This window comes from Pan paniscus, chromosome 5 (assembly GCF_029289425.2).
Source record: "Pan paniscus chromosome 5, NHGRI_mPanPan1-v2.0_pri, whole genome shotgun sequence".
In the NCBI taxonomy this organism is placed as follows: domain Eukaryota; kingdom Metazoa; phylum Chordata; class Mammalia; order Primates; family Hominidae; genus Pan; species Pan paniscus.
In genome coordinates, this window is record NC_073254.2 from 34,837,879 (window position 1) to 34,849,673 (window position 11,795).

General features: G+C 45.6%; 1 protein-coding gene across 1 annotated transcript in view; it reads right to left on the reverse strand.

The window, feature by feature from the left end:
• Positions 1-10,763, reverse strand: part of MBOAT1 (membrane bound O-acyltransferase domain containing 1) — a 111,586-nt gene extending 100,823 nt beyond the window's left edge. The window contains exon 1 of the mRNA XM_003823186.5: positions 10,094-10,763. Coding sequence (XP_003823234.1) covers positions 10,094-10,192 — 99 coding nt within the window. The 5' untranslated portion in view covers positions 10,193-10,763. The remainder of the gene's footprint in view (positions 1-10,093) is intronic.
• Positions 10,764-11,795: the final 1,032 nt, after the last annotated feature.

Consider the following 11,795-nt stretch of genomic DNA (forward strand, 5'->3'; position numbering starts at 1 on the left):
GTCTCAATCTAGTGACACTCACAGTTAAACCACTTCATGTAATTTCATGAAATGACTTTTGAGTTTAGCAACTTCCTGTAAGCCTTAGCAACCTTTTGCTGTGTACCTTTGCTGACTCATCTGTTTCAAGTCAGCCACAGAATGATGAATGAAACAAACTTAAAAAATAAATAAACAAATGAATAACAGAATATTTTAAATTTTTAATTCCTTGTTTGAAATAAGAGTTTAGGACAACTTGAACACAAACTTTTCAAATGTACCCTTGCTCTTCTCCAAATTACATTAGAACCTGAGTTCCCTGGTTTTAGTTTAGTTTTGTTTTGTTTTGTAAATAAACCTGACAATGGAATATTTATAATAAAAATGATAGTTTGCTGGAAATCCCCAGCAATATCAGCCCAGAAACCTTCATTCAACTTTAAACTCTTCAAGGTGATTGTGGACTTTCAAAACCATCTCTCAAATTAGTCAGTTTTACTAAACCATAAAAGAAGATTAACCACTGATAACTTTAAAAAATTAAAAACAGAGCTCCACTAATACAAGGAAGTTGGTAAATGATTTATCAAGGGCTTTTTTTTTTTTTTTTGGATAACTAAAAATCACATTGCAAATAGGTTAATGAATTAATCTTTTTGCAGATAGTTACATTTCTTAAGCCCAAAGAAATAGTTATCTTTTAATAAAGCACATTTTTAACCAGTACAAACTATTTGGAGTTACTTTTCCCACTGACGACTCTCTATCCTTGTGTTTGCCTGGCAAAACTACTAGAAATTGACATTAATGAGACTGCAATAAGTTATCCCTTTATCTTGTTTACTAAAAGAGCTGACTTAAAATAGAAAGCCTTTGAAAAGCACACAGCCACTGTTACTAAGTGACATAAACTGAATTCTTTATACAAGTCACTGGTACAAAAGATATTTCCAGATTTTATCTCTTTAGATATAATCTTTTCATGAAATTTTCCTTTATAAATGTGATTCCTGGCTGGGTGTGGTGGCTTCCGCCTGTAATCCCAGCACTTTGGGAGGCCAAGGCAGGAGGACCACTTAAGCCCAGGAGTTCAAGACCAGCCTGGGCAACACAGTGAGACCCTGTCTCAATAAAAAATAAAAATAAAATAATAAATGTAATTCCAAGGCCAAGCTACAGAATACTTGAGAATATTTGACTATATGGCATCTTTCATATGTATGACTTGATTTTAGACTGCTAAAGGAAATTTCTACATGTTCACAGAAATCTGAAACAACTGGGCCAAAAAAAAAAGAAGACACTAATAGCTGCATTTATAACTGGAGGTGATGAGTATATCAACTGCACACAATGAAAATGGGAATAGAGTATGTCATCTTTAAATAACTCAAGATAAACATTTCACTATCAGCAAGTGAGCCATGAATTAACTTTCAAATTAGAAATTGGTCCCATTTAATCTGATATTCAGGTTCCAAATAATAAACAGGCCTAATTCAGTTGGTAAAAATAACTGGCTCCCAATTTTATCTTAATTAAGTCATTCATTCCAATCCAAAAATGTAAATAAAATTCCATTTCAATTCAACAAACATGTATTTAGTTCCTACTTTGTCCTAACCATACAAAGATGACGAAGATTCATCTTCAGTGGTGGTAAATAAAATTAGTAAGGAGCAATTATTTTGGACCGAGCTCCTGCACGAGGCCCCAACAGACCAGACCAAACCAGAATGGAGTCACTGGTGCCAGGAGCTATATAAACAAACAACTTTACAATGGGCCCGTTTTAAAAAAAAAAAAAAATAGGAGATTCACAGCAACCAACAGAAAAGGGGCCCAGTCTACCTGAGCCAGCATAAGGAAGTCCCATCTTTTTTAACCTTATAAGGAAAGTAACTTTGCTTGTTATTCTTTGCTTCTGCTTTCTTCAGCCTTTTCTACCTGTAAAGTCCACCTCTTCAGCTCAGCTCGGCCTTGCTGTTTTACAGATGGGAAGCTGCCTGATTCATGAATCACTCATAAAAGACAATTCGATCTTTAAATTCAATTTGTTAACATTTTCTTCTTTGATAATGATCACTACCCACAAAGAATGAGACTCTCTTCTCTTCCTCCTAGAATATTCTGACTGTCTCACCTGGCCCCTCTCCCCTCTAATTTCCCTCCTGCTTCTAAAGTAGCTGCTCCCAGGAAGTTCTCCCCTAGCACTGTCTCAGGAGAGGCCCAGAGATGCCGAGGCCCTGTGTCCTCTGGCAATGGTGTGTGCATTGAGCACGTGTATTTCAAGACTTACAGGCAAACAGCAGTTTACCAAGTATCTACATGTTTGTCTCACAGAAGGCACAGATAACTCACTAATCTCTGTATCTCCATTTAGCCCACTAGCATACAGCGCTCAATAAGTAACTATGGAAAGATGCCTCTCAGAGTCAGGCAGGACAGAGAGACCAATAAATATCTAAGAAGTAAAGTAAAAGGCAGAGCAATGTAACATGGATAGGATGCTATGGAGAAACAGAGAGAAAGAAGGGGTCCATTTGGCCCTGGTGGGGAGGGAGGACTGGGTTACAGAGGGAAGACGAGGAGAGGATTTTAGGGCCCAGCCTGAAAACAGGAATTGAGCACCAGGATGAGGAATAAACCTCCAAGGAGAAGGAAGTGTATGTGTGTGCGGAGGCTGGAGGGTATGAAAGACACACCGTGTTTGAGGGATAGGAAGTAAAGAGTTCACTGTGCTAAAAGCACAGCACGCAGGGAAAATGGTGCTGGAATGCAGTGCAGCAACCAGGAGCATGGCCTCCAGTGACAGACCTGAGTTCGAGTCCTGCCTCTGCCCCTTCCCAGCTACAAGCAAGTAACATAAGCCCTGGGGGCTGCTTCCTAACTTGAAATTTGGGGAACAGGCTGGGTGTGGTAGCTCACAACTATAATCCCCGCATTTTGGGAGGCTGAGGTGAGAGGATCATCTCAGGCCAGGAGTTTAAGACCAGCCTGAGCAACATGGCAAGACCACATCTCTATAAAAAATACAAAAAAATTAGCCAGGTGGGGTGGTATGCACCTTTAGTCCCAGCTACTTGGGAAGCTGAGGCAGGAGGATTGCTTGAGCTCAAGAGTTTGAGACTGCAGGGTGCCATGATCAAGCCAGTGTACTCTACCCTAGGCAACAGAGTGAGATCCCATCTCAGAAAGAAAAGAGAGAAAAGGAAGGAGGAAAGAAGAAAAGAAAGAAGAAATTTAGGGAAAGAAGGAAGAAATTTGGGGAATAACTTTTAGTGCTGTATTAACTGAGAGAATGTATGCAGAGCAGTGCTGAGAGCGTAAGCATTCAATGTATGGAGTTGTCAGTGTCCTTAAGCCAGACAGGTAAACTGAGGCCAAGCTGTGAAGAATCACCTCTTGTTCCACGACAGGAAGGCTAAAGCTCCAGGACACACTAGGCCTTTGCTTCAAATGCCAGGGAATATATGGCCATACCTGTGATCTCTCTGTCCTCTCTTCAATTATTGTCAAATCTAGGCACTAGACTGTGACATCAGCCAGCAGTCTCTAGTAGGCCAGCCCATCTTCTGGACTTATCCAGAACCCCCCAGCATGGAGACCGCCCATCTTCACACAAGCTCTGAGGGACAGTCCCCAACTCCACCAGGCCTGTCCTCTGCAACTGTGTGGACCTGGGGGTTTATACCTCACCATCGTACCCCCAACACATCTACATTCAATGCCCTCAGACTGCTTCCAAAAGGCCCTCCCACCACCTGCTAACAGCAAGCTCTTCAGAACCACAGAGGAACTTTCCACCACATGAACGTGCAGCTCCAGGAGGGACTGCAAAGCTCAGAGTCAGTCACTGGACACCACCTCATCAGGGCTCTGAGACCCTAGGGGGGCCACCCTACCTGCCCAGACCCCTCCAACTCCTCCCCAACCCTCACTCGCGGCTCGCAAGCTCCACTTCTCAACTTGCATCCATGTGCTGCCCCTAACTTCCTTCTCCCCCTCCTGTGTGACTCATCTTCCCACTGCCTTCCTCCCTCCACTGCTGACCTTCTTCACAAAGCCCACCCTCTGTTCTCATTTTACCATCACGACAGCAAAGCCAAGGTCAGAAGCAGCAGGTCAGGGCTTTTCCAGACCTCCTACTGCTGCTTTGCTCTGTTTTCTTTTTCTTTTTTTTTGAGATGGAGTCTCGCTCTGTCACCCAGGCTGGAGCACAGTGGCACAATCTTGGCTCACTGCAACTTCCCCATCCTGGGTTCAAGTGATTCTCTTGCCTCAGCCTCCCGAGTAGCTGGGACTGCAGGCATGTGCCACCACACCTGGATAATTTTTGTATTTTTAGTAAAGATGGGGTTTCGCCATGTTGGCCAGGCTGGTCTCGAACTCCTGACCTCAGGTGATCTGGCCGCCTCGGCCTCCCAAAGTGCTGGGATTACAGGTGTGAGCCATCAAGCCCAGCCACTTTGTACTATTTTCCTTCCACTATCCTCATAAGAAAGCTTTCCTCCCTCCAGACTCCCCCACACTCCTAATATTACATGAGAGGATGCATGCAGAGGCATGGGCTGAGTGCATGACAGACAGCAGGCCGGGTCACACCCCCTCTGCTCCCTCTTCCTGCTTTCAGAATCTGCCCACCTCTGGTGACTCCTCCATATTCCTGGACACCTTAGGGACCTCATAGTCTTCTCCACCGCAACTCCCCAAATTCACCTGGGTACCGTCAATGTCAAGAAGGACAATCCATCAAATACAAATACCCCAGTTCCCCTGCTTGCTACACTCAACAGACTTTCACCTCGACCCTCAGGTGCACACCCCGATTTTCATCATCACCCAGAAAGACTTCACTAGAAATCCTTCACTCACATATCCCAGCCCTCCAGCTCTCTCACTTCCTCTGCACCTGCCCTCCACGACCCACCATCGCAAGAAGTTTTCCTCTTCACTCTTACCACCACCAACTACTTGTCAGCATCTTTCAATATCAGAGCTTCTTAACTTCCCAACAACCTTCTCTGAAAATTTCTGTTTCACTTTTGTTTCTGAAAGGAGCTGCTAAAAGAAAAAAAGCACATATTTGTGCATATTCATCCGTCTAAAAATGTATAATTGACAGTAGGTTGATTATACTCAGCAGCTCATTCAATTGACCTTGTCAGTGCTTTCTCAATTTCCCTTAAATACTTCTCTAACCCTGCACTCATCCGCAAAACGCTTGCTTCCTCCTCCATCCCTACTTCCTTCAGTGAGGACCTTCCGTATGCCTTCACAAAATGAAAATCTTTTCACAACTTAAACCCTGCGATGTCCTCCCTTGACTATAGTAATGGCTCTCAAACTTTAGTTGGCATAAGAATCACTCGGGAAGTGCCCTCACACCCTGATATTCAAATTCAGCAGGACAGGGCAGGATCCCAGAAACACCCATGGCAGAAGATTCTGATGACAATCCATGCACCATATTTGAGGAGATACGATTATCAGGCCAAATCCAGCCCACTGCCTGTTTCTGTGTGGCCTACATGCTACAAATGCATTTTACATTTTAAAGGGTTAAAAAAAATCTAAGGAAGAACATTTCAAGACGTGAAAATTCCATGAAATTTAGATGTCAGGATCCATAAATAAAGTTGTATGGGAACTCAAGCCTTGACTACAAAGAGACATCAAATTAGTTTGGAATTAAGCTTACAAACCCAGCAAGATAACTAACAATATAAGGTAACATTTACCAAGCATCAAATGTAAACAGTAAATTCTACATGAGTCCAGCATGTCCTGTGGGCATCCCTTCTCTGTTCCACGATGGCACCATCTACAAACCTGTGCAGTGCCTACGCAGGTCTGTGAGCATACACAGCCTATATACTTACATGGGCCTTTTGTTTCCTCTAGAGTATATAAGCCCTTGCAGGATGGGGACCTTGATTTTTTTCATCCTTGTATTTCTACCATATGGCCAGGTACCTGGCACTAATAGCATTAAATAAATATTTAATTGATTTAACAATGACTGGAATGTGAGCTGAGCTTTTAATGAAGGACAAGACTTAGATAAGAAGAGAACTGAAGGTTGGGCTTTGCAAGCATGGCCAAGGGAAGCAACCAGGACTGACAGATCCAGGTAGGTAAAGAAACTTTGTAGTCGGCCGGGCGTGGTGGCTCATGCCTGTAATCCCAGCACTTTGGGAGTCCGAGGCAGGCGGATCACAAGGTCAGGAGTTCGAGACCAGCCTGACCAAGATGGTGAAACCCCGCCTCTACTAAAAATACAAAAATTAGCCGGGTATGGTGGTGCGCTCCAGTAATCGCAGCTACTCTGGAGACTGAGGCAGGAGAATCGCGTGAACCTGGGAGGCGGAGGTTGCACTGAGCCGAGATCATGCCACTGCACTCCAGCCTGGGTGACAGAGCTAGACTCTGTCTCAAAAAAAAAAAAAAAAAAAGAAACTTTGTAGTCATGGGCCCAGGTGAAATAATCAAACTCACTCCTGGTATCACCATTAGTCTGGAATGCCACGTCTTTAAAGCTGGTCTTCATTTATCCAGACTTGTAAATGGTGACACAAGCTTACATTAATAATCCTAAACCTTCGCTGTTTTAATCTCAAAATTATTTCCTGGATTCTTATCTCCTGGTCTATTTTCCCCTTGCCCCTTTTTCTGCTGATGCCAAATTAGGGGGGAAAAAAAAAGTACCTCGGAGAGTCCTAGTGTAACACTGAATTCATACTTCATGCACACACACACAGTTTGGGGGCACCATCAGGTGAAATACCCCAAAAATGCTTTGCTGGTGAGCAGAATTTCCAACCACCAAATTGGAAGTTCCTTAAAGCCTGGAAACACTTTCCATTTCAGCTTTCACAGCTCCTAGGACATAATGACGTAACTGTGCACTACACAAATTACTAACATCAACATTATCATATCTGTTTTGGCAACTGAGTCAGTCTTGCAAACCTTTAGTTTAAAGACACATTAAGTTACACTCCACAACCAAAAAAAAGTGAGGAGGACAGGAGCAGATGATTCCTTGATTCCCCCAAAACAGGAAAGAAAAGTGCTTGCCCACTTTATCCTAAGTGAAGGTTTTTATTGGCATAATCCTACCACCTACCATAACTCCATATTTGCTCACTGGATAAGGGCCCATTATTTAGAAATAAAGTTTTCAACAACCTTATCTTTGAAGCACCTATAGAGGCCCCTAAGTCATCATCCCATTTCCTGTATTCTGCATCTGAATTATTATGCTCTATTTGTCTCTAATTAAGGGAGATAATTTTATATTTCACATCTTTAGGAGGATGTCAGACTAATCAAAATCCCTAAAACAAAAACCATGGACTTTTCCTGAGTATAGTCCTAACCACACACAGGCTTTCCTATTTAAGGAGGCCACGAAGTTAACAGAACAGATAAATGGAAGAATCAGATGAAAAAGAATGAATAAAGAGTTCTTCACATACGAAGCAGAATGCTTACCAGGTATTTCCATTTTTGCTGATAATAAACTACTTGACACAGGATCCAGAGGCTAAAGACATTCACAGGAGTGCAATTAATCAGGAATTAGGATGTTAAGACATTAGGAAATGATTCAGTGTCCTTAAGAGGCATACAAAAAACTATTTGAGTAACTTGAGATATATATTTTATAATTTTGAGCATATCCCAGGCCAATCAAAAGTCACTCTCTAATGGGACAGGAGCAAACACGTATCAAGGCCTGCACTCTTATCCTCAGGTTACCCCCTAGATCTGCCTCCACCTTTATCCTCCCTATCCTGTGCCACAGGAGGAGCCCCTGCAGGCTGAGGCCTTGGGGGCCACTGTGAAGAGATGGAAGGGCTACAAGGTAGGAAGAAGGGCTGAGGTTCTCTCTGATTCTTCATGACCTCCAGGCAGGTCCAATTCTCACAAATGGCAATGAAGTAACTCCACTTTCCCCTCCAGCTGCCCCCTACTTCTGATCTCAGCATCTCAACATCCTTTGTTGATTCCCTTAAACTTGCCCATACCCCTCTAAGTAATTCATTAAAGTCTGTTCATTTCAGCCAATGGGGTTGGTTCCCGTTTCCTGCAAGGACCCTGATACAAGAACCTTCCTAATGTCGGGCATTTCACATCAGATAAAATTTCTCAACCTCAAAATGTAGGTCTTATTGTCATCTCCCATTTTACATGAGGATGCTGAGTCTCCAAGAGGGTAGAGTACCAGCTGGCAGTCACAAGGGGAAGTTTGCTGGCAGAACTGGAATTGCACCCAGGTCAGTCTGACATCTAAGCCTTTAAAAAGCCTTAAAAATGTGAAAGGGAAAAAACACACAAAGCTTCCAAACTCGCAAGCCACAACGTAGCCTCAAACGACCTTATTTATGGTTTGGGGATTTTCCTTGGGCCTAAAATAAGCTACCTGGGGCACTGCCTTTTAAGTGCTTCTTCCACCAAGGGTCATCCAGACTCACTCCTGGTGGAGGGTGGTCAGACTGACCTAAGAGCTAAGAGATCTCAGGTGCTCCTGGCCATGGCAAACATTTCTCCTTCGGTTTATCCCAGAAGTCTCTCCCTCCCTCCCTCCCTCCCTCCCAGTTTTAAACATCCCTAAGGCTCTTTTGTTCCTTTTTATGAATTAAAACCAGAATTACCTTTATAGGAAAGTAGGGGATGCAATTGAAAGACATTAAAAACATTATTCTAGCACCTCCCAGCCATAACTTGCCATGGTCCTTTAGCCATACAAAAAGCCTTCCTGGAGTCTTTCTAGCTGTGTAGAAGAGCTTAGAAGAGAAAATGCAATTAAAATACCTTCTGATAGGGAGTGGAGAGGTAAGTACAAAACAAACTCCCCTTAAGGAAATTCAGCTATGAGTTTAATTTCAGAACTAAAGAATTTGCTATTATGTCTGCCTCTGCCTGGGTCCCTGGGTCTATCTCATCCTCACCAGAAACTAAAGAGTAATTTACAAAAGCACAAATGCTTTGGCACCGAAACCCTTCCCAAGTTTCTGACTTTCTGTATTTTGCAACTGATGAGAACGCAATGGTCACATCAGGTGGAGTTCTCAGTCAGGTCCTCAGAGTGAGCCAGGTATGAGGGTGGCTCAGTAAACAGGACCCGAATAAGGCAAATGTCCAGGTCTCACTTTCTCATTGCTGAAGGGGTGTGCGCAAAGGGCAGCAGGTGTGCTCTTGTTAAAAGGAAAGGAAAAGGAGCACCGGTGAGAGGAAGGGGAAGAAAACCAGGCAAAAAAGCATGAAACAAAACAGGAGCGCAGTGGGTCCTCCCCCAGCATGCCCTGCCCAATTCTATTTAAATCAACATTTACTGATTGGGTCACTACTAAGTATCCCGCAGATCTAGCCTGCAGCACCTGAAGAGACAAGGAAATCAGTAAGACGGGCTTCATCTTCAGGAAGGTTTCTTGCCAGGAATCACTGTTGTTGCCATTTTTAATTTTAATGGTTGTAGATAATTCCTGGACAGTTCAAATAACTTCACTGGGGCCCCTCTCCTCCTCCTAACCTGTCCTACTCAGAAGCTCCAGCCCCAGGCATATGAGCCAACCGAACCCTGGGAAAACCAAAGTGTCCCTGTGTGTCCCGCATCACACACGGTACAAAATAACTGTCACCCCTGAACAAGCCTCGCCGCAGAAGTCTAAAACCCAGGTCTCGCATTCAAAATCTATAGACTACAGTCTACAGATTCATCGCGCTTATTTTTTAAGTAGGGTCATCTAAATTAAAAACAATAACGACTTGAGGACACTGATGAAAGAAACACTGGTTTCATGTATCAGACTACTTCAGAACTTGATTACAGGAAACGAGGCAATCCCAAACGTAAAGAAAAAAAAGTTCAGTAGAACTTGCCGCGCAGGCTGTACCAATATTTTTTCACACTTACAAGGAGAAAAACACTAACACCAACTCAAGAAGGGAAAACACACACACACACACACACAAAAACCAACTGTCTAGTGTGTGGCTGTAAAATACGCCATGGAGGCGGAGGGACGGTGGCTAACACTTTCGCCCGCCCCATGCAAGCGATCGCTGGGGAGCTGGGGTCGCTGCGCTCCCGACCCGCAGTTACCTGGTCCAGCGGGATGCCCAGGAGCTCGCTGAGCGGGTGCAGGCAGGTGGAGCCCGTGGTGCGGTAGGAAAGGCTGGACGGCTGCGGCTCTGCTGCCATCCTGCATCTTCGGGAGGTGGCTGCCCCGGTCCCAGCCCGCAACACCCCCTGCTCGGCGTCCTCCCGCCCGGGTGCTCTTGGGTGGTTGCCCCGAGAGGCGCACGGCCGCCTGGTTCGCGGGGGAGCGAACGGGAGGCCGGGGAATGCGAACCGGCGCAAACTCTCGAGGCGCAAACTTGGCGTTGGCGCTGGCGCTGCAGCCACGGGCGCCGTAGGAGGGCCGGGCCCAAGGCGCCCCGCTTCCCGCTCCCTTCCTCTCCGCGCCCATTGGCCCGGCCGCTCGGGACGGCCCCGAGAGGAGGGAAGGAGGGAGGAAAAGTGGGGACTCCGAGCCCGGCCCCCAAGCGCCGCCCGGCCCGCCCAGCCTGGCCTGCACCGAGGCCGACCGGGAGAGGGAAAGCGACGCCAGCGGGCGCCGCCGCCTGGCCCTGCAGCTGGAGGCGGGACGCGCCTTTCCTCCTCCCGGGCTGACCGTCCTAGCCCCCCGCCAAACAAAACGACCTCACCCAGCGGGCGCCTTCCACTAGAGAGCACCACCCACCCCGCCCCACCCTGTTTTGGTTTCGCCGCCGCAGTCGAAGTGGCTGAGTGGCTGCGTTTCCCTTTCAAGCCGTAGAGGGTTCCTCTGCCGGTGGCTGGAAGCTGGAGAGACCCTGCGCTGCTAGCGAGCGCCGCAGCCACCAGACTCCCTACTTCCTTTACCCTCCTCTGCGCTAGGCATAGTTTCCTACACCCTGATCTGACATGTTCGGTGTCACACAAGCAAATACAGGGGACTGCTAGCTTCGGGTCACTTCCGTCTCTGTGGAGTGAGAATTATTTCACCTCTGTAAGAAACGGTGTTTACTGTCATACTATGTGCATTCTGATAAGTCATTTGCATGCCACGGGTCCTCAAAAAGGGTGCCTTGCTCCTTAACTTGTCTGCCCCCAGACACCCACACATCAATGTTACTTGGAAAACTTTTCCAAGTTATTGCTAGGTTCTGAGAAACATAAAAATCTTGAAGATCCTTTTCAGGAATCGCTAGCTGATGAAAAAGGGTTTCAGGAAGGTAATATTCTGGGCTGCTGGGTAGAAAACCAAAGAAAGTGAGCTCACGTGGCCCCCAGCCTCCGCTGGGTAAACCGGCATTCGATCAGACGGGCAATGACTTTCGGGGCAGACTTTATCAATGTGGCCTCCAGCTTCAAATTAAACCAAAGGCCTGTCAGGCACTGGCAACAACTTACTCTCCAAGACTCAGGCCTCACTCTTGCCTTCTTCAGGAGTTTTATCACCATCAAACTGCACTGAGCATTAAATTGCCAGGCCAGAGTTCCTCAACCTATGTCCCCTGTGGAGGAGGAAAAAAAAAAAGTCTGTACCACCACTCCCACAAGCTAACCGAATGGAGATGTCACCACCAGATGATAATCTCTACCACTCACAAACAAACCCACACTACAGACAGACAGACAGACACATGCACACACGCACACAGGCATATACTTGAGGATCACTAGGCTAGATAGGTTCATTTAATATCATAGAGTCCTGGAAAATGACCAGCATTGGAGCAACATTCATCTTATCTGGAGCTAGATGACAGCTGAAGTGAGG